This window comes from Heloderma suspectum, chromosome 15 (assembly GCF_057233095.1).
Source record: "Heloderma suspectum isolate Gila_16-S chromosome 15, 16-S_ref, whole genome shotgun sequence".
In the NCBI taxonomy this organism is placed as follows: Eukaryota; Metazoa; Chordata; class Lepidosauria; order Squamata; family Helodermatidae; genus Heloderma; species Heloderma suspectum.
Genome location: NC_139472.1, coordinates 12,333,534 through 12,359,760, shown reverse-complemented (window position 1 = coordinate 12,359,760; position 26,227 = coordinate 12,333,534). Strand labels below are relative to the sequence as shown.

General features: G+C 46.8%; 2 protein-coding genes across 14 annotated transcripts in view; one reads left to right on the top strand and one right to left on the bottom strand.

Moving 5' to 3' along the window:
* Positions 1-22,105, top strand: part of PANK4 (pantothenate kinase 4 (inactive)) — a 55,333-nt gene extending 33,228 nt beyond the window's left edge. The window contains exons 17-22 of one of the 13 annotated variants that reach the window (XR_014786020.1): positions 2,597-2,665; positions 7,576-7,767; positions 8,131-8,190; positions 8,869-8,982; positions 16,382-16,517; positions 18,762-22,105. Coding sequence is in view for 11 of the 13 variants with exons in the window: in XM_084821973.1 (XP_084678099.1) it covers positions 2,597-2,665; positions 7,576-7,956 (450 nt within the window). In the remaining 2 variants the exon portion in view is untranslated. Of the gene's footprint in view, positions 1-915; positions 1,017-2,596; positions 2,666-3,154; positions 3,293-7,575; positions 8,394-8,868; positions 8,983-10,058; positions 10,083-13,304; positions 13,321-16,381; positions 16,919-18,761 lie in introns of those variants that run through there. The other 12 variants (XM_084821976.1, XM_084821975.1, XM_084821979.1 and 9 more) reach the window with 12 other exon arrangements.
* The window catches only part of LOC146335349 (putative glutamate receptor), a 36,039-nt gene continuing 20,376 nt past the window's right edge, over positions 10,565-26,227 (bottom strand). The window contains exons 4-11 of the mRNA XM_084821987.1: positions 24,362-24,424; positions 22,124-22,303; positions 20,367-20,593; positions 18,679-18,770; positions 17,398-17,615; positions 16,370-16,595; positions 12,613-12,860; positions 10,565-12,025 (exon numbers count right to left, since the gene is read on the bottom strand). Of these exons, the coding sequence (XP_084678113.1) occupies positions 11,930-12,025; positions 12,613-12,860; positions 16,370-16,595; positions 17,398-17,615; positions 18,679-18,770; positions 20,367-20,593; positions 22,124-22,303; positions 24,362-24,424 (1,350 nt within the window). The 3' untranslated portion in view covers positions 10,565-11,929. The remainder of the gene's footprint in view (positions 12,026-12,612; positions 12,861-16,369; positions 16,596-17,397; positions 17,616-18,678; positions 18,771-20,366; positions 20,594-22,123; positions 22,304-24,361; positions 24,425-26,227) is intronic.

The window sequence follows — 26,227 nt, the reverse complement described above, 5'->3', positions numbered from 1 at the left end:
AGGCAACTAGGAAATGTCGGCAAACGGCTAGAGATTTAAGGGAGCAACACTATAAACCTCATTATGGCAGAGGCTGGAAGGATAAAATGGCCAGGCAGAGTTCCAGATTCGCTAAACTATTATATACTCCAAAGCCCGCTAAGTGAAACTAGGGATACAGTTTTAATATTTTCAAGATGTCTGGGTTGCAGTCATGTCACTAACCAGGCGTACTGTCTCTCTTTGTGCAGTTGGTAGCTCAAAAGAACTAATATCACACCAGGTTCAGGAGATAGTTTGGGGCAAAAACCCTGGTGTCAATAGACTTCTTTTGCGTCTCTTCATATTAAGGAATCATAGAATAGTAGGGTTGGAATGGGCCTACAAGACCATTGAGTCCAACCCCCTGCTCAGTGCAGGAATCCTGGTCAAAGCATCCCTGACAGATGGCTGTCCAGCCTCATAGAATCATAGAATAGTAGGGTTGGAAGGGGCCTACAAGACCATTGAGTCCAACCCCCTGCTTAGTGCAAGAAGCCTTATACCCAGGCAGTCCCCCATCCAAGTACTAACCAGGGCTGACCCTGCTTAGCTTCCGAGATCAGACAGTGGAAGGATTGAAGGAAATGCATTGCCTTCAAGTTGTTGACTATAAATATGGTTATAACTTATCTCTGCTGCCCACACCAGAGGGGATGGTGCTTCTCTTTTAAGTTGCCTTTCACAAACTAGGCAGGGCACGTGCCTATAGGATCAGGAAATATGACTGGAGAACCGTAATCTCACCTGCCTTTGAAATACATTCTAATTAAAATTTGAAGTTGATAAGCTTTCGTATATGGCTGTCTATGTAGATCTCTCAAATAGTCACACTTTTCCAGAATGACTTTCAGCCCACCCCCCACCCACCCTTTCCTCCTCCTCTCTGGACTGCAGGTTATCTTGGCTTGTAATTCTGGGCCTGCTCTGAATGATGTAACCTACAGCGAGTCCCTGCTTGTCACAGAGAGGATAGCAGCTACAGATCCAGTCATACGGTGAGGACTACTTTGGTGTGTTCCCAACCTCTCACCCCTCAGAGTGAAAAGAACGATGATTTGAGACTTAGGGCACAATCCTATCAGGATAGTCGGGCACCTCCAAACTCGGAGGCAACCACCTATCCAATGCAGGGCAGGAGAAGCGCAGAGGGAATCGCCCCCCCCCCCCACACACACACTTCAGCCACTCTGCATTCACAGCTAGACAGCCAATTTCCGCTATCTAGCCGTGGGGAGTGGACGCCGGACGACGCATAGGAAGCATTGGAACGCCCCCAGGAACGCCCCGTTTTCGCCACTCTGAGCTCTTCTTCCAAGCATGGGGCCATTCTGCACTGCCTACATGGCAGCATGGGAGGAGGTGGAGGTCAGTTCTCAGGGAACCGACCTCGGAGCGTGGGCTCCGAGCTCGGTTCCCGGGAACTGACCTATCCTGTGGCCATCTAGCCTCTGACTAGTGGCCATGGGATTGCGCCCTTAATTACAAAGTTTGAAGAGTTGATGGCTTACTGAAGGAGGAGGATCAGAATTAATGTTTTCTGACTTTAGGGTGTTTCAGATACATTGATGTAAGCTGCCTTGAGCAGCCTTGATAGGTGGCATATGAACCTTGTTGTTGTTGTTCAGTCGTTCAGTCGTGTCCGACTCTTTGTGACCCCATGGACCATAGCACGCCAGGCCTTCCTGTCCTGCGCTGTCTCCCAGAGCGTGCTCAAGTTCATATTCATTGCATCGGTGATGCTATCTAGCCATCTCATCCTCTGCCGTCCCCTTCTCCTTTTGCCTTCAGTCTTCCCCAGCATCAGGGTCTTTTCCAGAGAGTTTTCTCTTCGCATCCTAGCCAGTAATATATTATGGCTAAATAAAAAAAGCTTCGTGGTCAAAGCTAATTTGCAGCTTCAAAATCTGGTAAAAACATTTTGTTTTATTTCTTCCAAGGCTTTTATTGATTAACCAAAATTCACTACAATGATGGATTATCATAAAATACACTGCACTACTTAGCAGGTGAATTTGGAAATTACAACAGTATTGTTCGTTATAAGTATTTTCATTATGAACTTCAATCATATTCCCAGGGTGGCTTACAAAAATATCTTACTGTAGACACTGTTAATGATCAGGCAAATTTAGCACCCCGAAGACCTAATCTAAACAATATTTCTAATTATTATAGGTGGCGTCTTGCAAAGCATTAATTGTTGTGAACCGCCCAGAGAGCTTCATCTATTGGGTGGTATAGAAATGAAATAAATAATGCAATCATAATTAACGTCTGACTTTAAAACTTCATAAAAACTTCAAAAAGTGAATAACTTGCCCAAAGCGACAGGGTGGTTGAGATGCAAAAGTTTCATTCCCATTACATGTGGATAACCGTGAAGGTCTGGGTAGGGGGGGGATTAAATGTAACATTACTTTGCCAAATAAAAAGTAACATTTTGATTTCTTGTGCCAGGATATTTAAGATTAATTTGCATAATATAATAATAAAACTTGCGTCTTTAAGACTGTCATGTTCCTGGCATGTTAACTTTGATGACAATTTTAGAATTATGGATCTTTTTTTCTTTTAGAGCTGCCTTGAAGGAAGAGAAGTTGCTCTTGGTACAGACAGGCTCAAGTTCACCCTGCTTGGACCTGAGGTAAGTGGTCTTCTTGCTGTATATCACAATCGCAGTGAGCTCAGGTGCCATCCCCATTTTCTTTCAAGGGGGGTATATGTAGAGGAAGTTCCCTGTGGCTTGTGACTGCATGTGGAAAGATCCCCCTCTCCCCAGAAGGGGGCAGTGAGTGTACGCTTTCTAGGTGTGTGCAAGCAAGGACCACAAGGTTTCGCTCAGACCCCAACTTGGCGACGCAGAAAACACCCAGTTTAGGCTCGGACCAATTCAGAGGCAGCCCACTTCCACTCAGGTCCAAATCTGGATCTTGGTTCGGAAATCCAAATCTTCATGCTTCCAGTTGACTATCATTGGAAATCAACAAACAGCTATAACTTCGTGTCTGTCAGAACTAGATGAAATTTGCCAGTACAGTATTCCCTTATGTGGGAATTATGCCTGCCAAATTTCAGACAGGTAGGTGGGGGGGGTTTGTGCTATGCACCCTTACATTTTGATTTTTCTTTTAAGGAATCTGCCAGCTTTTATCTTGGCACAATAGGATGCACTTTGTGGGGATAGTTGCTCCTGCTGAAGGAATCAAGGCTACCAGGTTTCAGGTGAATTGCTGCAGAGAGCTTTGTGCAAAAGCAGCCTTTAGAGTTTGAGGGTTTCAAAAAAAAAGGAGGCACTTATCCCCCTATGTTTTTTGTGGGCAGTTGTTATGAAAATAACTTACAGCACAGAGGTGTTGCTAGGCAAGAAACCTGCAATTTTTCAGAAAGATAGGTGCAGGGACTAGGGAATTGTGATAAATGGAAAGCAGCTTAAAATGTTTTCTTGCCAATTTCTGCCCTATTGCCCTTACAGCAGGTGGATGATGAATTATCATCATCATCCTATTTCTATACTGTCCCATAGCCAAAGCTCTCTGGGAGAGTCACAAGAATGGAGAACCATTAAAATACATTATACAAAGTAGGAAAACAATTTACATAAAGGCATAAAAACAGATAGCACACACAACAGACAACATATATCAAACAATTTTTTAAACAATCAGCCAAAGACAATCCAGGACCTGATTAACAACTCATTATATGCTGCCAAATGCCTGAGAAAACAGGGCAGTTTTAATCTGGCACTGAAAAGTGTTGATGCCAGGCAGGCCTCGTCAGGGAGATCATTCCATAACTGGGAGCCACCACTGAAAGGCCCTCTCCCTTGTTGCCACCCTCGGAGCCCCCTTCAGAGGAGGCACCCAGAGGGTTACCTTAGTTTGTGCCGGGAGAGCCACGCCATCACGATGTTGAGCGTATTGTGGAAGAGGCAGGAGGACTTAAACATCCTGCATTTTCCAAGCAAGCACCCAATGCCACAATGTCCCTAGCTTCATGCAGCATACGCATTCCCATGGGGGCAGAGCACACCATGCGAAAGGACTTGGCCGGTGCTGGAAGAATGGCCCCCCGCCCAGCGCTGGCTGAGTCCCATGCCAACTGCATCCCTGCTGTTATCTCCCGATTGGAAAGAGCAGCAGGGATTCTCCTGCATGGCACTCCCCCTACCAATTGGGAATCCCTTGCAAATCTCAACTCTAAGGTAATAGCAAGAGCTTGGGCCGGAAGTTATGCATCCCTATGTTAAAGCATCTATTCTTGCTAGAGAAATAAGCACTTTCTAGGCATAATTGCTGAGATCCCATGTTAAGAGGTACCCAGTGAGAGAGAGAGGGAGGGGGGGCGGAGAGAGAGAGAGAGAGAGAAGGCTTTGCTTCTCTGTGCCACGTGGATTTATTTTATGTTATTGTTCGTCATGCCCCAGGGTTGTACTTACCCATCTTTAGAAAGCAGCTGAAGCTCTTAAGAAAGCACGAAGAACTGCAGAGAGCTTCTGACACTAGTCTATTTTGCTAGTCAGTCCTCATTGAGCTTCTTTTGGAGTGTGTGGGTATGTTTCTTTCCCTAAAGAGGTTCCCCCAAACCTGCTAATACCTCCCTCCCTGCTAATACCAGCCATTTTTGCTGTATTCACTCTTGGAGAATGAGTTCACTATTAGTAAATAGGATAGTTCCAGGATATCACTCTGGCCTTTCTTCTGGAGCAGCCCAGTGAGGTCTCCTGGCCTGGAATTCTTCCTGGCTGTGGGTTCGCTTCTGGGCAATGATGAAGTGAATGAGTGAGCCAGAGCCCTATCCACAAGTGCCTGTTGTAAACTGCCTTCTTAGCAGATTGAGATTTAGCAACCCATTAAGAACATGACAGCTACTGCAAACGTGTCTGTGAAAATGCTTATCTGACATTGCAGTGTGAAATGTAGAATATGGGTGACTCCTACAGAATCAGTAAATGAGAGCCAGTTTCATGGTCACAAGAGAAACTTGAAATGGAGAACAGTGTTTACTCCCTATTTAAAAAGCAGAGGGGGAGACCCCTAATGCCACTCAGCTAGAGTCAGACTTCTGGACCGCCGCCCATCTCCTATATGGCCTTTTATTGATGTCCATCTCAATCTATCAATATGCTCCCAGAAGACCTTATTTAACTGGTGAGTTGTTTTTTCTTTTAATAAAAAGCAAATCCTACCGACCCCTGTAACACAGTGAAAGCAGACTGGCTTGTTTTTGCATCTGACTTCCATTTCAGCTTCACCCTCTTGCAATTTGTTTGTTTTGAAGAGCGCTAAACCAAGGCTGTTGCTCCCCCCTTCACTCTACTGGTTGGGATATTTGTAGTTTTTCCAGTTGTGAGTTGCCATGGGAGAGCGGACAAAATTAGACAGTGTCCACCTGCAGCCTGCCAGGTATTTCTCTTCATTTCTGTTTTATTTAAAACATTTGTATACCACCCTTCTTTAACACATGCCAGGGTGGTGTACAAAATCCATTAAAACTGCAATTAAAATTGAAATAAAAATCCACAATAAAAACAAAGGATCTCATTAAGCTAGACATTAAACTCATCAAATTCTTGGTTAAACAAATACATTTTTAATAGGCGCTGAAACACCATCAGAGCTGGTGCCCGCTGTATAGCAGGGAGGAGAGAATTCCAAAGGCAGGGCACCACAACTGAAAAGTCCCCTGTTGCCATCAGATGAGCAGTTGCAGATGACCAAATGGCCAAGAGGCTCTGATCTGTAGATCTCATTGAATGGGCAGGCTGATATGGGAGAAGGTGTTCCCATTGCAGAGCATGCGTACAGCTGGGCTGAAGTTGCCAGTGCCCCACGTGCAGAGATGGGTCCCAACTTGCAGATCATGGTGGGACACGTGGCTGGCCTTCTTTGCTGCTTTGGTTTTTGCCAAAAGCAACACTGGAGTGTGAGCTGTGCACCTTGAGGCTACGGAAGCTGACAAAAGACACGTTTAGGGCACAATCCTATGGGGATAGGCGGCCACCTCCGAACTCAGAGGCGACCACCTATCCAGTGCAGGGATCATTCCCTCTGCGCTCCTCCTGCCCTGTGTTTGCAGCTAGACAGCCGATTTCGGGAAGGCGGAGCTGGGGGAGGAGGCTGCTGGGCGACACATAGGATGTGTTGTACCGGTACTTCTGCCTTCCCCGTCCCATTTTGGCTGCTCTGGGCTCTGCTTCTGAGCACAGAGCATGGGGCTGCGGAAGGGGGGGAAGGCCGGTTCTCTGGGATCCACCGTCAGAGCATGGGCTCCGAGGTCGGTTCCCAGAAACCCACATACTCTATGGCTGTCTAGCCGCTGACTAGCGGCCATAGGATTGCTCCCTTAGCTTGTTTTCAAGCTAAATGTGTCTCTTAAGCCTTTGTAGCTGATAATTGTTTTGCCACTGCACCCCAGGGATGGAGGTTGTAGCAGAGAATGGGCTTACGAGGCGTGTGTTACCCATCCCTGACCTAGACTTTCCACTACAAACTCGAATCTGTCCCTCCCTCGAATAGCAAAGTCAGATGATGAGTGCCAACAGGAATGGAGCCGCTGAGAAACCAAGGGACGTGTTGACATGCTTGAAGGAACTCTTAGGTTTGCAAAAGCACAAAACAACCTTTTAAATAAAAATTTAAAAAGTCCACTCCAAAACAGCCCAATGAGGATCGAGCATGGTCAGTAGCCATGGAATATTTATTTATTTGATTGATTGATTGATTGATTGATTGGCCACCCATCTGGCCAGCCACTCTAGGCGGTATACAGTACTAATAACAAACTTACATAATCAACTAAACAATAACAACAAAGCCTAACAAAACAACACTGCTCTAAAAAACCCTAACCGACCCCATAGGCCCACCTGAACAGCTGGGTTTTTAAAGCCTGGCAGAAGCTCATCAAAGAGAGGGCATGGGAGGGTCACTAGGGAGGGAATTCCATGGAGTGGGGGACACCATAGAAAAGGCCCTCTTCCTAGTCCTCACCAGCCTAGCTGTCCTGGCTGATGGGACAGACAGAAGGCCTACTGAGGCCAGTCTTGTTGAGCGGCGTCCTTGGTGTTGTTGGAGGCAAGATATTGAGTGTTAGCTAAAGAAGAAAAATGGGTGATGGGGTAGGGAGTGTCCTGCTTGAGCTGCTTACAGGAGGCATGACTGGCTGGAATGCTGGACAGGAGCACTCCTGCTATGAGGTTAGTATATACTGCAGGTCCTGCTTGTAGACTTTTCATAAAATTTAAGTACATCTCATGTGGCCTGCATGATTGCCAAAGTAGATCCTGTATTACTTGTTCATGGTAGTAAAACACTTCCATCCCCATGATGGTTTGTGTGCCCTGCTCTCTAGGCACAAGCCTCAGGTGTCCTTTTCCTGGCAGGCTAATACCGGGCGCCCTTAATGTGGCTTGGACTACAGTTCCCATCAGCCCCTGCAGGCCAGTGGTTGGGGATGATAGGTGTTGTAGTCCAAAACCTCTGGAGGCCTTTGTAGGGTTGATTAGATGGAACATTTCACTTTTCTCAGCCGGCTCTCTGATTCTTCTTGCAGCCGTCTGGACAAAGGTTTGGCCAACCTGGTCCGGGAGCGGAAGACGGATCTGGTCCTCATCGAAGGGATGGGCCGGGCCATCCACACCAACTACTATGCAGCGCTCAAGTGCGAGAGCCTCAAACTCGCCGTCATCAAAAACTCCTGGCTGGCCGATCGCCTCGGCGGGAAGCTCTTCAGTGTCATTTTCAAGTACGAGGTGCCCCTGAAATGATGCATCCCGAGGAGAAGGAGGGACTGCAGGGGGCGAGTGGCGGGGGTGGCCGCCGGAACAGGACTTGCACTAGTTTTACTTTTAATTGTAAAGAATGTATTTTTATTACCACAGGGAAAATGAGTTCACACACAATTCCGTATTTATATTGTGCTTTTGTGACTTAAAGTGACATATATCTCTCATATTGGTTTTTTGGGTAAGTGTTTATTTTAATGCTGCAGTATTTGTGATGGGAAAAGATTTGATTTTCTTTTCTTTTTGTTCTGTGAGACATTCGTATTGCAATATTTAAATGTCAATGAAATCTCTTTTTATATTTTGGCCTAAATATACACCAGCCATTACTTGGCAGATACCAAATAGAGTTTTTAAAGAGCTGGAAGAAGTCTGGTTTTGGGGTGAGTATGATTTTGTGTTTTTGGTTAGAACTGTTAAGACATCAAAACAGCCTGGGGCGGTGGGGTGGAGTTGCTTCAGAAACCCGAAGCAATTGCCTGGGAGGGAAGTAGGCCACTGTTTAATAGTGGCAGCAGCATTTGCTCCTTCCCAGTGGCTGGGTTCACATAACACGCTAACCCACCCAGTGTGGGTTGTTGTTAAACCGTGGGTTATCGTGTTGTCTGAATGCAGTGAGATTTCCACTGGGTGGGTTATCGTGTTGTCCGAACGCAGTGAGATTTCCACTGGGTGGGTTATCGTGTTGTCCGAACGCAGCGAGTTTTCCACTGGGTGGGTTATCGTGTTGTCCGAGCGCAGCGAGTTTTCCACTGGGTGGGTTATCGTGTTGTCCGAGCGCAGCGAGTTTTCCACTGGGTGGGTTATCGTGTTGTCCGAACGCAGCCTGTTTCCCACAGGATTGTTCATTCACTGTGCAGCGTGGCTTGTTGGATTGTTCAGGGTGGTTAACAACAAGCCATGGATTTCTCAAGGTGGCTTGTTTGGGAAAAATAAACCACACTGCATGCTTAATAAGCCATCCTACAGAAAAAAACATGCTGCATTCAGACAACACAATAACCCATGGTGGATTAGCATGTGTCTGTTGCAGAAGGTTACTGATACTGAATTTTGTCTAGGTCAGCATGCCCCAACCTGATGTTGCACTTCAACTCCCAGCATCCCCTAGCCAGCCATGCTTGTTTGAGGTCTAAAACATCTGGCGGACACCAGGCTGAGGAAAGCTGGTCTAGGTAATTGTTTCCATATAGCAGTGTTATGATCTGTTATCCTAGGATAAAACCCCCTAATGTGAACACTTTTTTACATGCTGACAAAAAGTGAAGCAGCTGGGAGTGAGCACCTTCCAACCTCAAGGGCTGTGAGGCCTACACACTGATGACTTAGTTTTGGGGGTTGCGGTCAGGGTGGGGCAGAAGGATTTTAGCCCCTTTTCTAAGCATGGATTGGTAAGATAAAGGATATAATACCAGCCAGCTCGGGTGATTTTGAAGTTGTAATTTAAGTTTTTCCAGGTGACTGTCCTTAGCAAGCACACACACGTTCATAGTCTATTGATTACTAAACGGCAGGAAGGATGAAATCAAACCTGCAAACCACCCCTGCTAAGCCAGGTCCTTGTCTGGTTGGAGGAGAGGTGGGAAACCTTTTTTCCCCGGAGGACCATATGTGGGTGGTGAGCTGCACCTCTGCGAAACACACAAGTGGACATGCCAGAAGAGCCGCCCCACTGCCCTCGCACACACGCACACCCTGTGCACATGTATTCCGAACACTTGCATGAACTACAGGCAAGGATGGGGAGTGGAGACAAACACTCTGCAGCAGAAAACCACCTCTATCCATGGACGCTCTCTGCTGCCTTGTACGTAAGGAAGGTGACTAGGGTGTGACGTGTGTGCGTGTGTGTTGGGGGGCGGGGAGCTTGTGTACTCGTTCCCCACTCACTCTCCTCTCATCTAGAACCAGCACACTGTTAGAACGCCTGCGTAGGGTTAGCCTAAGCATAGGCAACCTGCTGCCCTCCAGAAGTTTTGGACCACGACTCCCATTGCCTCCAGTCATGAGCAGTGGCCAGGGATGATGGGAACTGGGTACCAGGTTTCCTACCTTTGGGCTAGACCAGGAGTGGACAGCACCTTTTTTGCCCAAGCCCGCATTCCCTCGTGAGTCTTCCTTTGAAGGCTGCACATCAATGGTGAGCAGTGCCAAAGACAGCAGTAGGCTAAACTGAGCAGGTGACCCCTTTTTTCTTTTTTCCTTTCCTCTGCCCCCTCCCTGGCTTCCCTCTCCCTCTTGTTTCCCACAGAACAGGCTGCCAGGGACAAGACAGATCGCGCTTCCCAGAACCAACTGCATGCAGAGGGCTTTTGAAATTCATTTTAGAGTAACATGAAATTAGGCTATAACTGGGCTAGACAGATGAACATGGAAAGAGAGGGGGGGAGAGACCCAGATTCAGCCTGCCAAACAGCTGTTAGGTGGGCTGCCCAGGGGGTGATTGTGCCAGGGAAATGCCATAGTGGGATGACACTCCTGGCTTCCCTAACAATTTGCACAATGGGGAAGGATTTGGCAGTGGGGGTATCCTTTATCCTGCAGCCCCACAGATTACGTTTTGCAGGGCTGCAACTTCACAAGAAGTCCAGCATTCCTAAAAATGAAATTAAACGCTCTTCCCAAAAATGCTGGTGGGGAGGACTTAAGCTGAACATGTCTTTCTCTTCCTTTTTGAGCCCAGAAGTCCTTTTTCTTGCTTATCCTTTAGCAAATTGGAGGTGTTGACCTAAGTGTAGATATACAGGGAGACAGTTTGGCCGCAACTCATTTTTTATTTAGTTGATTTGTAATACATAAAAACGACAGCTAATTCTTTGTAATGCAAGCTGATTGTCCCCCCTCTTTAAAAAAAAAAAAAATCTGGCTGGCTTGGTGTGAGGGTTTCTTAGAGATTTCTACAAGTGGAGACACAGCATGCTTAAAAATAGCTGGGGTAGTGGCTGTTTGCTTTTTAAGTGACCCTAGCTTGCTTCCCAACTTAATCTGCCCTTTTCTTTTTAAATTCTCAGTAAACTTCACATGAAATAAGTGTGAGCCCTCCCTGCCATTCTGCGATTCTCCCTGGGACACCTTTTCCCCCACCCCGTGGATACTCCCAATCACTCTGCTGCTGTTTGCAAGCAAGCGGAAATGCATGCCGTTTAGATTCTCCTTTAGGTAAAGAACTGCTGGCACTTTTTGGCCCCAGTCCAACACAGACTGAGTCATGCTTAAGCCAACTGAAATCTACAAGTCTCAGTCCAGTGTAGGTCTGGTGCCCTGAAAAAAGATGGGCATATGCACTGCTATTATGGGTAGCAGCAGCCCAGTCCAGACTCACTTTCTAAGCTTCAGCTGCAGGACACACCCTAGAATACCAGGAGGGGAGCCTTCCTGCCATCCACTGTTGAATTACTTGCTAATGGCACAGCTGAATGGGTAACAGAGGGCCACTTTCAGGGTTGCATGTACACTAAATAAAATCCTGGGCTAAGAGAAAGCTGTAGCCTGCATAAATTCTGCACACTGAGCAAGTTTGCATAATTTCATTCTGTTGCTGCCGGTCTCATGGAAGAGCAAGCTGCTCCACGGGCAACTGAAGCACTATGTCCGCTCTCCAGCAATCCCTCAGAAATTGTATCCAGCAGTGCCCAAATGTTTTCATGCTCCTAAGGACTAGAAACTTGGTCTTTAAAAAGATCATCAAGAAGCTCAATTCTACATTCAACTCTGCGTGTCACCCAACGCACATACACACAGAATTGCTGCTGTTCACCTAGAGCTGTGAACGATGCTTTGCATAGCTTTTCCTAAGCTTCCAGATGACTACGGTCAGTGCCGATCATCTTGCTAAGGCTTGCTGTTTACAGAAATCAGTAACACGTCCCCTCGAACACTAGAAATATTAGAATCCAGAACCCAGGCACGAGCAGTCCCCTGAATGGTTCAGTTGTCTGCAATGTTATGTAGAGAGTTAGGGTTCTAGGATGTGTTATTACAGAAAAGCTACACTAGATTTTCCCAGACATCCCCTACTGTTAATGAGAAGCTCAAGAGAGCATCACTATGGAATGCACAGTAGGGTAAAAATCAGAAGAAAAAGTTCATTAAGGTTTGGCCTCATGCTTCACCTACATCATCTCATGGCTTTGTTTTCCCTGCATTCTCTTGCTTCTTGTCTTCTCTCGTTCGCAATCGTTGGCTCAGCTCCTCTGTGAACACAGAGCAGCAGGATTTCTAAGAAAAGAAAAGATGGAAGAAGGGATGAGAAGGAGAAATCCATAATACACTAAGGCTCTGGCAGCAGGAGTGGTATGATGGAGGAAGAGAGCGAAATTGGCCTTTTAAAATTGTGGATTTAAATCATTGCCTCGATTTAAATCCAGCCTGCCTCCCATAGATCTAGGTACTGATAAGGGCTTTAAGACCTTAATCTTTAATTTTTTTTAAGCGAGGGTAGAAGTCAGAATGGGAAACCTTTGGCCATCCATGTTACACAGGCAAATCACCTTCTCCCAGGTGATCCCACAAGTACACAGCACCTCTCTCCACGCACTAAACAACAACATTCATTCTGAACCAAATCACACAAATGATATTGGGAATGCAGAATATAGGTGGGGTGTCTACCTTAATGCCAGGCATTGTGCTAGAGCTCAATAAATAAGGCATCAAGAAATGCAGTTTATAGAGGCTAGCTATGTTCGTCTATTGCAGCAAAAACAAAGAGTTTTGTGGCACCTTAGAGGCCGACAAATTCATTCTGGCATAACCTTCCATGGATTATAGCCCACTTCATCGGCTGCATTCGAGGTGTAGCTCACCTTCTCCCGTTCAGCTGTGCGCCGGCTTTTTTTGGATAACTCCACCACAGCGACGATCATTCCCAACACAAGGCCCAGTGCAAGTATGAGGAAGATCCCTCCCAGAGCGTGAGGTTTCAGGGGGCTCCACTTGTCATGATCTTCCTGGGAACAGCTGCTTTCCCACCACTTGCTCCGGAGGTAGTCAAGATCACCAGATTCTCCAAGTTTCAGGATAGCCACTGACAGTTTATTAGTCCAGGAGGATCCTAAGAACAAACAGGGAATAGTAAAGGAGTTGCTCTTGGCTTGGCCAATTCAGAGGCAAGTATTCCTTACCTCTCCAGAGAATGTTGTTCACACCCAAATCCAGGCTAGAAATTGGGTAACGTGTGTTATTTATTTAATCTTTCCCCGCTTTTCTCTCTCTCTGTCTCTCTCTGGGTTGGATCCAGAGTTAGGCACATTTTATTTATTTATTTATTATTAAATTTATTAATCGCCCATCTGGCTGGTCACCCAGCCACCCTGGGCGATGTACAACGTACAATAAAAACAGTTTAAAACAATAAAATTCTACAATAAAAACATTTTCTAAAATACCCTAACCCACCCCAAATGCCTGCCTGAACAACAACGTTTTTAACATTTTTAACGTTTACGTTTTTAACGTTTGTAACGTTAACGTTGTTAACGTGTAACTTGGTTGGCAGAACAGCCCCTCCAGACACCTGAAAATGCTACACAGAAGATTGGGGGACAGTGTGATGCAAGGGGAAGAGAATGTCCAAAAATCATGCTGAGACGACACCTGTGGACAGAGCCTCCTGCAGCCCTTTCTTGCACCAAAGACAGATACTTGATCCAATCCAATTTCTCCGTGGAAGATGAGGAGTAGGAGGATTTTTGCTCACGTATGGAGTGATCCCTAAGTGATCCCCACATTGGCGGCTGGGAACGATTTTAGGCTGGGTCAAATTCGGTTCAAGTTACACTGAACAAGTAAGAACATACGATGAGCCCTACTGGATCAGACCAAAAGCCTACCTAATCCAGCATCCCGTAGTCAACCAGATGCCTCTGGGAAGCCCACATGATTGTACAATAGCTTTTTCCTGGGGTTGCTGGATCCAACCCTGGAAGTAGCATATAGCCATCGTGACTAGTAGCCACTGATACTCTTATCCCGCCATACATTTGCCTAATTACAATGCATAACTTTTAAAGCCATCTAAGCTACTGGCTATCGCCACACCTCATGGCCATGGAGTCCACAAGTTAATTATGTGCTGTGTGAAGAAATCCTTCCTTTTGCCTGCATTGGATTTTCTCATCTTCATTGGATCACCCCAGATTTTACCGTCATTTCTTCACACGTCCATTTTAGAACTCCCCAGCTGCCTGTTTCCTAAACTAAAAAGGCCCAAATCTTGTCATCGCTCCCGTAGGGGAGTTGCTCAAGCTACTGGGTTGTTTCGGTTGCTTTTTTCCAGGGCCTTTTCCACCTCTGAAATATCCTCTTTGAGATGTGGGGACCAGAACTGTAAACAGTATTTCAAGCATGGACCCAGGTTTGTATAAAGGCAGTGCAATATAGACACCAGGGGGTGATTTGAACTCCCCCTCTGCAGCAAAAGACTCATGTACCCAATTCAAGGGACTGGACAGTAGCACCATGGTACTAGTGCACAGCTGGATGTACATCTGCATTGGCAGCAAGTGCCAACACCTGCTTCCATGTATGAATCTCTCCTGCTGGATCAAGACATCTTGCGTGTGGAAGGGCGCTTGTGCACACATCTGCACCTTCCTATGTAACATGTGACTGGACTCACCATTTTTAGCCATCTGGAACCATTTGCTCTGCAACCCTCACAAGACCGCACTTTGATAGCAATGTTCGATGTTGTGGCACACTCTGGTCTAACCGTATGCAACTCTTGGTCCCATTCCTTGAACTATGTGGCATTTTTGGTCCCTTTATACCCCCATAGGAGGACCTCTAGCAGCAAGGAGCCTTAAAACTGGCTCCTCTGGGGAGCTTTACTCCCGTAACCACCCTGCGCAAGTTTCTAGTCCTCAGTTCAGTGGACATCTGCTTGAAAGTGTCAGCCATACTGGAAACACCTCAAGGTCTGAGAACCTGGGATTTTGCCTTCAGGATCCAGGAGAACTCTTTGTTCCTCTGCTGAAATCCCTCTGCACACCATGGCTATTAGTCCAACAACCCTCACATCTCACTTGCCCCCACACTTGACTGTGCTTCTATTTCCCATTTGTTTTTTCTGTTACAAATTCCCAAGCATTTGAATAACAAGCTCTTGGGAGGCAGTGCAACATAAATCATTAAACGCAACATTTAATTTGCATTTATTATCCCGAGCACATAATTTTGATTGGGTTTTTGTTTCTAGGTGTGTTTGTTTTTTACAGCCCCAACAACAACAATCTTTCATGTGTGTTTCCTGAAAAACTTCCTTAGCCTTTCCACTGGCTTCTGAAATTTCACCCACGTGCTTTCCCTAAGTTTTCCTCATAGCATTTTGTATTATTATATTTATTTATTATATTTCTAATCTGCCCTATAACTAATGTTCACTTTAAAAAAATGAACTTGAGTCAGGATGGTGAACTCAATGCCAAATCGTACACAGCGTCCGAAACGTAACCCCTTTGTTAGGACCAATGTAAAATGCTAGAAAGCAGTGAGCAAACCTTTGAATAACGATGGATGAATCTCTGAATTTCAGTTCATCATTTCAATGAACATCTTTCTTCTAACATGCACATTTTTGTATGCATGTTTGTAACTGGAGAACTCCATTGCAAAATGTGTAAAATTGTGCATTTTGAACAATAACCGAGTTTCAGTTTGCATAGTGGTTTGAAGGTCCAAATTAGAAAAGTTCACATTGAAATGTGAACTGAATGAATCCGCCCCCCCACACCCCACCCTGGCCATCTGTACCTTTGAGCGTATCAGAGTTTTTGTTTAGGCTGAATTGTAAGCCAAAAAGGGGAGAGAGAAAGATGCTGTAATAGTCCAACTTCTCAAGATAAACTGGAGGTGTCATGCTGACAACAGATTAGACCATCAGAAGGTTCTGTGGTGTTTCGATCAGTGCTAAAAACACATCCAAATAAGTGTTGGTGTTTATATTTTCAAAGGGAGACCAGCCAACATTTCTCTATCCCCAGAGCTCTTGGAACAATCTGATTTGCACCATTTGCAGCCAAACCAAATTAAGGCTGCATAATAGCTCGTTCTCCATTCCACCTTAAGTATTTCAAACTCCAGGCTTGGCTTTTACATTATGCCTTGCAACATTTCTCTTTCCCCCCTTTTTTATTTTTGCTTTTGCATAATATCCAGCCTGAAGAAGAGGTGAATTCAAAAGCTCCCTTGCTACCTGAAGACATTTTATCTGGTCCTAATAAAAGTCTTACACCAGTCTTCCCCAATGTCATGTCCTCCAGATGATTTGAACTACAACTCCCATAAGCTCCAGCCAGTGTGGCCAGTGGTTCGGGATGATAGGAGTTGTAGTCTGAAATATCTGGAGGGCATGAGTGTGGGAAGGCTGTATTACACTAATGTTGATACATTATCAACAGCATAACATAAAAGTAGTTTGAAAAGTCTAGGGCAAGCAGTAGCCATGGTTATAAACAAATGCCAAAATAATGAGAAACGGCAAAAGCCAGAATGAAAGCTTAAGACCAAGTAGACTGCAACAAAAAACATCCCAGGCAAGAACATTGACACTTGCTGTCTTACCTTTCGGTGTAGCAATGCCAAACCCCCTGGCCCCGAGGACCTCCGGAGAGCGGATCAAGTTGCAGTGCCTGGCGACAGCGAGATCTTGAGAGATGGACTCTCCGATGAAAGCATAATTTGAATCCAGTACACGCTGAATTGCCGCCTGGTAATTCTTTGCCAAAACGGTGTCCTTCTTCTTGTTCATGGATTCGTAGACCATCTGCTGGATGGGGTTCTTGGAATTCTGCAGCGACAACCATGTCTCACTTGTACAAGGAAGGGCAGAGGCAGCCCACTGTGTACACAAGCATGTCCTTTGTGTGTGCAAGAAAGCTGCTACTACAGTTAAAAAGAACCACAGTTGGGGTTTCGTTAGGGGTGGGTGAGAAGTTAGTGAGGGTCACGTTTTGAGAAGGATTCATTGAAATCCACGCATTTCTACATGAATGGGACGGAAAGAACGTAAGATTTAAAACAATATGTATGTGGGAGAAACGGAAACCATCGCAGGAGATTTGTCCATCCAGGTTTTGAGTTCGTAGCTCTTAACAAGTCCGAATTTGCTTCGCTGTGTATTTACTCACGTTTGTGGTTCTGAGTTTTAAGGTTGCCACCTCTTTTTTTTCCTGAAAGGACAAGTCCCTGGGGTTGAATCTAGGATCTGCCTTCCATAAGAGGAAGAGCTCTATTTGCAGAACGTCCCTCTGCCCAATTTTGAGGGACCCCCCCCACAGCTCACCCCATTTAGCAGGGTCTCCTGACCTTGTCTGAAGCAATTTCAGTGGGCTGAGCGGGGGGTGGGGGCTACCGTAGGAAGGAGGGGGCAGGAAAGTCCCTTCCACCCAGTGCCTTTGATCCGGATGGAAAAGCTTCCCCACCCCTGATTTACAGAGTAAAATTAGCCACAGCATTAACAGAATAGGATGTAACTAGGAGAAATGCAAACATTCTCATGGGATGAGGTCATGAGCAACATGCTTGCATGTGTGAAACCAGCCCTCCAATTCCTGCGCCCGCTAGTAACAGAGCGGCCCTAGCCAGCACACCTTGAAATACAGGAGGGTGGAGGACCCTTCCATGGTGCCAAACTCCAGCTGCCTCTGCTTCACCAGATCTTCAAAGGTCTGGATGGAGAGCTGTTCGGATCCTGACTCCAAAACGAAGCTGAAGCCGGCAATGTATGCAGTCAGTAGCACGATGCTAAACAGCCACCAGATGGCAGAAATTATCCGTACAGAGAGAGACTTGGGTTGGGGCACTGTGCCTGCAAAGGCAAAGCAGAACGGGTTTAGCAGCCACCCTAACAGCACCGTAAAGAACATCGAGGCGGCTGAAAGACTGGGAATGCAGTGCTGAGTCTGTGTTTTAGTTAAACTTACTCTCTTGTGGCTTGAGAACAATTCAGTGCTACAGCCTTAGTACAGAAGCTGGACACACCTTCTTAGGAACCTTGGGAGCTGCCTTAAACTGAAACAGACGCTTGATCATAGAATCATAGGCTGGGAAAAGGCCTACAAGACCATCGAGTCCGACCCCTGCTCAGCGCAGGAAGCCTGATTCCCAGGCGGTCTCCCATCCAAGGACCAACCAGGGCTGACCCTGCTTAGCTTCCGAGATCAGGCTTATGCTCTAGCCTGGTACTGTTGACACTGACTGGCAGCAGCGGCCCTCCAGGTTTCAGGCAAGACAGTTTCCTATCCCTGCCTGGAGATCCAGGGATCAAAGCTGGGACCTTCTGCATGCAAAGCAGGGGCTCAAATACTGAACCATGGCCCCTCCCGTCTCTTCACTAATGTGAAAGCTAGGTTCCTAATTCATTTTTTGACAGCAGCCTCCCAAAACCTTTATTAGTGTTTCCTGAATAACTCGCTAGGCCTGGGAAAGATTTTTTTAAAAAATCAAAGAGAAAAAAGTTAAACTAGAAACAACAACAACAACAACAACAGTTTTCATTTAAAACAATAATGAATAAATTAAAAATAGTGAAAAATGAAAATATATTTAAAATTAAATTTTAAAAATGAGTAAAAATATGAATGAAATATAAACATAATAAAAGATGAGAATAAATAAAAATAGAATAAAAGCAGGCAAAAACATAGGAAGGTTGCCTCCACTGTACCTCATGCTCTGCTTTGGATGGCCATCAGCCTCCCATGTTCAGAGGCTGGTGGCCATCCCCATAGGATTGCACCCTTACCATGATCAGAAAAGACCATGGTTCCCGTGTTTGGTGGAGAATTGCCTGATCTTCTGATAACCCTAAATGGCGCCCTGAGCCCTTAGGCTATAACATCGAAAGGCCACGCTCCCGTTATATGGCTTACCTTGCAAGGTGAAGGATCCTACACCAAACCACAGGCTGTTCAGGAATGTGAAACGATTCTCTTCATTTCCATCCCATTCACAGGGGCTCATTCTAGGAAAACAAAAGCACAGTGGCATCATTCGCCCTTCCCTGGTGGACGCTCTGAGTGCACTGCAGGAATTCCCCAAGCTGTGCGCGCCACACAGGAGAGAAGGAATGACTCCTGGAACCGTGAGAAACGTGTAACGTAATTGGTTCAAAGCTCTTGGCTGGAGCCCCCACACACAGATATTGACTGCCCTCTGTGCAGGTAATTCTAGACTCTGGACTTCCAGGCACATAGGAACCCAGGACGCTGCCTTATCCCTAGTCAGACCATCCGTCCATCTAGCACAGTCGGCAACGACAGCAGCTCTCCAAGGCTGCGGGCAGGTGGAGGGGCCAAGGATTCAACTTGGGGCCTTCCGCACGCAAAGCAGGGGCTCTGCCACTGAGCCACGGTCTTCGTTCCCACCCTGTATTATTTTGTTTGCTTCAAATGGCTTTACGGGGATCCCATCCCTCTTGAGATGGCAATGTGTATTGCTTCCCTCACTTCAAAATGTGGTAAACCAGACCTGCTGTGTTGGGGGGGGGGGCTCCTGCTCATTTTGCTGAGCGGGGCCCCAGACATCTGCCCCCTAAATTCTGCCATGCCAGTGTAACTGGCACTATCTAGGTATCACCTAGACCACCTAGCTCCCACCTGTACCCAGGTAGCCGCATTCTACACTAGAAGACGTTTCCAAACCATTTTTAAAGGCAGCTCCACGCAGAATGCATTTCACTAATGCATGGATAACTGAGGCAGCTCTCTCCAGATAGGACCAGAGCTGGCATACCAGCCTAAGCTGGTGACACGCACTCCTAGCCACTGCCTGAGCTTCCCCAGTTAGTTCTGAGTCCAGGAGAACTCCCAATGAGAAGGCCAAAATAGGATAAGTCCTCTTCCTTTCTCCATGGACCTTTTGAAAAATTTTGTAGCCTCCCCCACACGCACATCACTGAAATGGGTCCCACATTTTAGCCACCTGGGATTGGGTGGTGTATTTGGGGGGGCCATTTTGTCTCAACCCTAAGAGGTGGATATGATCATTTACCATGTGGTGGTCTATCTATGTGTGTGCAACTGCTCCGCAAGCTGGGTTCTCCATATCCTGCTAAACGTTGTGGAGAAATTTTATTCTACACATACGCACAAACACACAGCAGGTGCAGGTGCAGTAAAAATGTGCAGATATAATAAAAAATGTGCAGACACTGTAAAAAATGTGACTGCAAAAAAAATGTGCAGACACAGTAAAGAAAAAAAAACACCTCGGTTAAGATAATTTTTGGTATCCACAACTGGGTGTTATAGCATGCTTACAAGCACACCACAGTAAATTATCACTTGCTTAATTTTTTATTTATTTCATTTATATCCTGCCTTTTTTCCTCCTTAAGGAACCCAAGGTGGCGTACATAATCCTTCTCCTCCTCTCCATTTTAGCCTCACAACAACAACCCTGTGAGGTGGGGTGGGCTGAGAGTCTGTGAGTGGCCCAAAGTCACCCAGTGAGCTTCCATGGCTGAGTGGGGACTAGAACCCGGATCTCCCGACTCCCAGTCCAACATTCTCGCCACTTCTCCCTCCTAACAACCCAGAAGGGGAAAGAGATATTTCACCTGGCGGCAAGGAACAAGCAAAGGCTGGAGAGCAGGTAGGCTGCAAGGATGCCGCCCCAGGTCTCCTTGCTGAAAGGGGTCAGGAAGTGGAAGAGTGAGGCGTCCTCGAGGGCAGACTCCTTCTCAAGCAAAATACCGATGCCGGTGTGCAGGAATGGCTGGGTGAAGTCAACGGCATCTTCTCTTGCTGACGTAATAGTTAGCGGAGCAACAGCGAGGTCTGCTTCCTGTCAGGAGAGCAGATGAGGTGGTGTCTGACAAGCCCTTCATGGTGGACTGTTTCTGGCACAATGTGAAAGAACACGGGGGGACACCCCCCCCCAAAAAAAAGGATATTGTGGAGTTGGAACGGGTACATAAAAGGACAACCAAAGTGAACAAGGGGCCAGAGCAACTCCCTTATGAGGAAAGGTTACCACATTTGCATCTCTTCAGCTTCGAACAAAGGTGTGCAAAGGGGGACATGATAGAGGCGTATAAAATTATGCATCGTGTGGAGAAAGTAGATAGGATAGAAAGTGGCTATCGTAATAGTAGAACTCAGGTTCATCCAATGAATCTGAGTGGTAGGCGGTTCAGGACAGATACAAGGAAAGACTTCTTCACACAGTGCATAGTTGAAAGTATGGCATTCACTTCCACGAGATGTAGTAAGGGCCACAAACTTGGACATTTAAAGTGGGATTAGGCAAATTCACTGAAGATAGGACTTTTGGTGGCAACTAGTCATGATGGCTATATATTACTGCCTGTACCAGTGGTACACCTCTCATTACCAGTTGCTGAGGAGCACCAGTTCTGGAGGAGGGTGCACTCATGCCCCAGTTGTGTGCTTCCCATTGGAACATCTGGTTGGCCACTGTGGGAAATGGAATGCTGGACTAAATAGGCCTTTGGCCCGATCCAGCAGGGCTCTTCTTACGCTCTTAAATAGCTCCTCCCGCAGTTGGAAATCATACTCGCTGCTATTTATAGCTTCTCAGAGGAGAATCCTAATTCTGAAAGGCGCCTCGTCATTCGGGGTGGACAGTCTTCAGGGTTGTTGTCCAGTTCTGCTTGGAGGGCTGCTGGGACGGAGTTCCAGGGATCCCGTCAAGGTCAACTGAAGGCACTTAGAGTCTGAGAGGGGGCTAATGATGTCTTGTGGGTTAGTTTTGATGGCTGTCTCCCCTGTGGGCCCTGGATCTGCCTCAAGTGGACAGCTCCTCGGTGATATTTGTTACGAAGATGGCCTGCCATATGCACGTCCAAACCTGTTTTTGTGTTGGCATTCAAGCACAAAACGTTTAAACAGGTCACCAGAGCTACACAAAGACCCGGTCTGAGGCAGCCAATTCATACCAGGTCTATCCACTTTGCTTTCTCTCCGTTTCTCATTTTTCCAGTTTTAAGTTTGCTTAGTCCTGAATGTCGATTTTTATTTTATTTTTTTAGAATTTCACATGAAAGTGTGCATGCACTTTTGTGCATATTTCGCCTATTACATGCACCTTTGTTTTGAAACTGGTAAGGCATCTATCCTAGGCAACTTCATACTGCCCTTTTCTCGTTGGGGTGGGCATACAACATGCCAGCCCACAACCAGATGTGCGTGCGTGCATGCAACACACACACACATGCTCTCCTGAAACTTTTTATATCGTATTTAACGTTTTCACTTTTGTAAGCCGCCCAGAGAGCTTCGGCTATGGGGCGGTATAGAAATGTAATCAATAATAAAATAATGATGATGCGAATTCATCCAGGAAAAATCTTACCTTCCTCACGACTTCTCCGATCATCCCAGACCAGTTTCCGTTGGGACTCAAAGCGCCATACTTCCCATCCTTCACAACGCCCACCTTGTACTTGAAGTGCAGCATTTGAGAAAGCTTCTCCAGGAGGTCAATGCAGTATCCCTCTAGCTCCGTGCCTCTTGCCATCACATAGGGGTCTTCCTATGGATGAGGCAAGGGAAAACTAGCTGAAAGGACATGCCGACTGCCCTGTCCCTCCCACAAGCACGTGTGAAAAGAAACATCATACATCAGACCCTACGGACAGAGCTTCATGGTTCAGCTGACCTGGTTCCCTTTTGATTGCTAGGGTTGTCAGGTTTTCATCCGGCCTCTGGAGCAGTGTCATCAACTAGGGAACTTTTTGCATGCATTTTTGTGGGGAGGGACAGGGTCAAACTGCATCTCCCCTTTTGCATTTACTGGGGGGGCAAGTCACCGGTGTCCCTCTGTGCTGCTGCCCTATTTTAAAATCACAGAATGCCTTGGAACAATGCTATGTTGTGATGTGGTGTGGGGTTGTTTCAGGGCATTATGGGATTTTTTAAAATGAGAGCTGGAAGCACAGAGGAACCCCACTGAATGTTGCATTGCACTGTCCTTATGCTTCACCCCATCCTGAAAATAGCCAAAATCTCTCACACGCACACTTTCTGTTCTGCGCTCTGTCACAGTGACAGCTGAGTATCAGTCAGTGCTGTGAAGCATGGGTTACAGGGTTCTGTTTGGGATTGGGTCTTTATAGGGTTTGGGGCAAGTCAGGTTTCCTAGGTAGGCAGGAATGGGGAAAAAGACTGTGGAGATCTCTGAGTGATGAAAGGGCTGGAAGCCAGATAAGCTCATCTGTACGTTGCTCCAACAAGCAGCAGATTGTGACTGAGCTTAAGTATGGTTTTGGCTTCCTTTAGGCTGGATAGCCCTGCCTAGGGATGTACGAAAGTCACTTACCTTTTCGCAGCTTGGCTTCACGGTGGGGGGGAGGCGCTTCGCTTCTCCCCCCGAAGTTCAGGCGGGGGGGGAGGCGTCCCGCCTTGCCCGGCCGAAATTCAGGCTGGGGAGAAGCGCCCCGTCTCCCCGGCTGCGACAAAGAGTGGAAAAAAAACCCCAAACCCCGTGATAGGCTACGTAACGATTAACGTAGCCTATCACGGCTAGATTTCCAAAGTCAGCCGTGATAGGCTACGTTAATCATCATGTAGCCTATCACGGCTGACTTTGGAAATCTAGCCATGATAGGCTACGTTAATCGTTACGTAGCCTATCACGGGGTTGTTGTTGTTTTTTACTTTATTTTGTAATGGCGGCGGCGGCAGCCGGTCGGAAGACCAGCCGCTGCCCCCGCCGAAACGCCTCCGAAACGCCGCTGAGAGGGACATTCGCAGGAGGTAAGTCCCATCCCGGGGGGGGGTGGCGGCGGAGAATTTCACTGCCAATTTCGGGGGGCCGAATGCATTGGCATTCGGCCGCACCGAGATTCGTGGAGAACTTCTCAGAACTTCTCCGCCATCCCTAGCCTGCCTCTATACTGAACATACTATTTGCAAATTTCACTCGGGACCAAAGTTTTGTGGTTTGGGTTAGATACATACATGAAAAATATATGTGCCATACAATATGTTCTCAGGGATTCAAAATGAATGTCACCAGCTGTAGCAAGGCAGTCTGTGTGTGACATGGTGCCTTAGTGTTCATGTGCACTAGTGAAAAGATTCACCCATCATTGCCACTGCCTCCACCATCACTTGGAGATTAAAATTCTGGATACCTGGGAGAGGGGGCTGAATAGTGCTGGAATTACATGGGACAGAGGCCCCCCAAGCTTTGTGTGATGGCCCACATAGTTACTAATATTAGAATGGGGGGCATGATTTGGTTAAATTGGGGAAGCAGGGGTGTTTATACATTTCATTAAGGGCCATCCTACTCTTCCCCCCCCCCAATAATTCAAGCTGAAACCTGGGGGGAGAAAAACTTACAAGAAACTCTCTTCATCTCATATATAACATGTAAGAAAATGTCAAATCTCTGAATGTGCCCCACCCCCAGACATCCAGATGTTTAGGAGGGTTCTTGCCCCTTCCTAAACATCTGAAATTGGGGGGAGGGGATGTTTCAAGTCCTCCCGTCTTTGGGGTCCACCCATATTGCAAAGATCAGCCATTTTAGCCACGTTCCAGCAACTCGCTCATTTGTAGAAAGAGTAGCGCTGAACTGTCTTACCAAGATGGTTGTGACATAGACTGTGGGCAGGTCCTTCCCACTTGCACCCACAGGGTCGCTGTCCTGTGGATGAAAACATCTTAGAGACTCAGCACCAAGAATAGAAAAACCACACACACACACACACACACACACAGACCATTCCTGCATTAGCAGTCACAGATGGTGCATAAGGTTGTTTTTCCAGCTTTCTACAACCAGGGGACACTTTCCCAGACTCGCATCTCTGCCCAGGAACGCCTGTATGAATTGCTGGAGTTTCCAAGGAATATTCCCAGATGCATGCTCAGTTTGGGGCTTCACCGTTGCTCTGTGTGAACTGGGAATGATCCCTAGAAATCACCCAACGCTTCCTTGTGTCTGGACTTTGCAGGGAAAGCTGGGTAGCTTAGAGTCATGTATGAACATAGGAAGGTGCCTTATACTGTAGTGGTTTGAGCGTTGGACTGGGAGTCAGCCATGAAGCTCACTGGGTGACTTTGTGCCAGTGACTGGCTCTCAGACTAGCCAGCCCCACAGGGTTGTTGTGAGGATAATATAGAGAGGAGGAGGACCGTGTGAGATGCCTTGGGTTCCTTGCAAGAGGAAAAAAGTGGGATTTCAATGTGATAATGATGATAATAATACTGAGTCAGACAATTGGCCCATCTAGCCCAGTATTTTCTGTACATACTGGTTTGACTCTTTCCAACCAGTGGAGGCAGGTGGTTGGGAAAGCTCCTCTGAAGTTCTGACTGGTTCTGACTGAAACCCAGAGCAGATTCACAGCCCCACTGACATCGGAGCCACCAGCCTCCACTGTCTCCAGCATTACGTAGAGTTGCCAGGATTGAACCTGGGGCCTTCAAAGCACAAAGCAGGTGGTCTGCCCCTGAGCAACAGCCTTCATGGTGGACCAGCTGCCCTTCAGGCAACTTTCTCCTCCATGACTGCTCTTCTCACCGAGGATCCCCAGGAAAGCTTCCAAGGAACTACTGCTCCAAAACGGTGTTCCTTAGAATGCTCAGCCCAAACAGAGCCTCTTCAACATGACCCTTGAGACCTCATGACCTTCACGATGACCCCAGAGCGGATTCACTGCCCCACTCACATCAGAGCCACCAGCCTCCACTGCATGGAAGTGCAGTGTTTTAGAATTGGAAGGGGTCTTGGAGGTCATCTAGTCTACACACACACACACACACCTGCTCAATGCAGGAATCTTGCAACTAAAGCAGTGCAGGAATCTCAATGCAGGAATCTTGCAACTAGAGCAGTGCAGGAATGAGGAACCTCATGCAGGAAACTTGCAACTAAAGGGGTGCAGAAACTCAGCCTGAGGGACGAGTTGCATTTCAGATGGCCTGGAGGCCACATCCCAATAGTGGGCAGGGCTAAAGGCAAAAGGGGGTGGGGCTGAGGTTAAAGAAGGGTGGGACCCAAACCCCCAAATTACCAGCATATTTTGGCTTAAAGCTCTTATGCCCAGTAAATAGGCCTCAGAAGAGGCATTTTGACCTTTTTAGAATGGAGAACAAATGGCACGAAAGCCGGGAAACCAGCAAGCAATGAGTGGTTGGGGGGAAAGTGGTGGGCCCAGGGGACAGGGGTGTGGCCTTCTGGGCCTGAGGTTTTGCATCCCAAAACCACAGCATGCCCGACAGAACGTCACCCAGGCTCTGCTTAAATACCTCCAGCGAAGGAACGCCTGCCGCCTCTCAAGGCAGACTGTCCCAGCGTCAAACAGCTCTTATTGTGAGGAAGTTTCTCCTAGTGCTGTGCCGAAAATTCCTCCCACATTTTTTTCAACCATTCTCACTCAATTTGATAGAAAAGAAATGGCTTTCGGAAAGAAATTTGAAGGAGAGATTTCAGAGAAATCCTGGG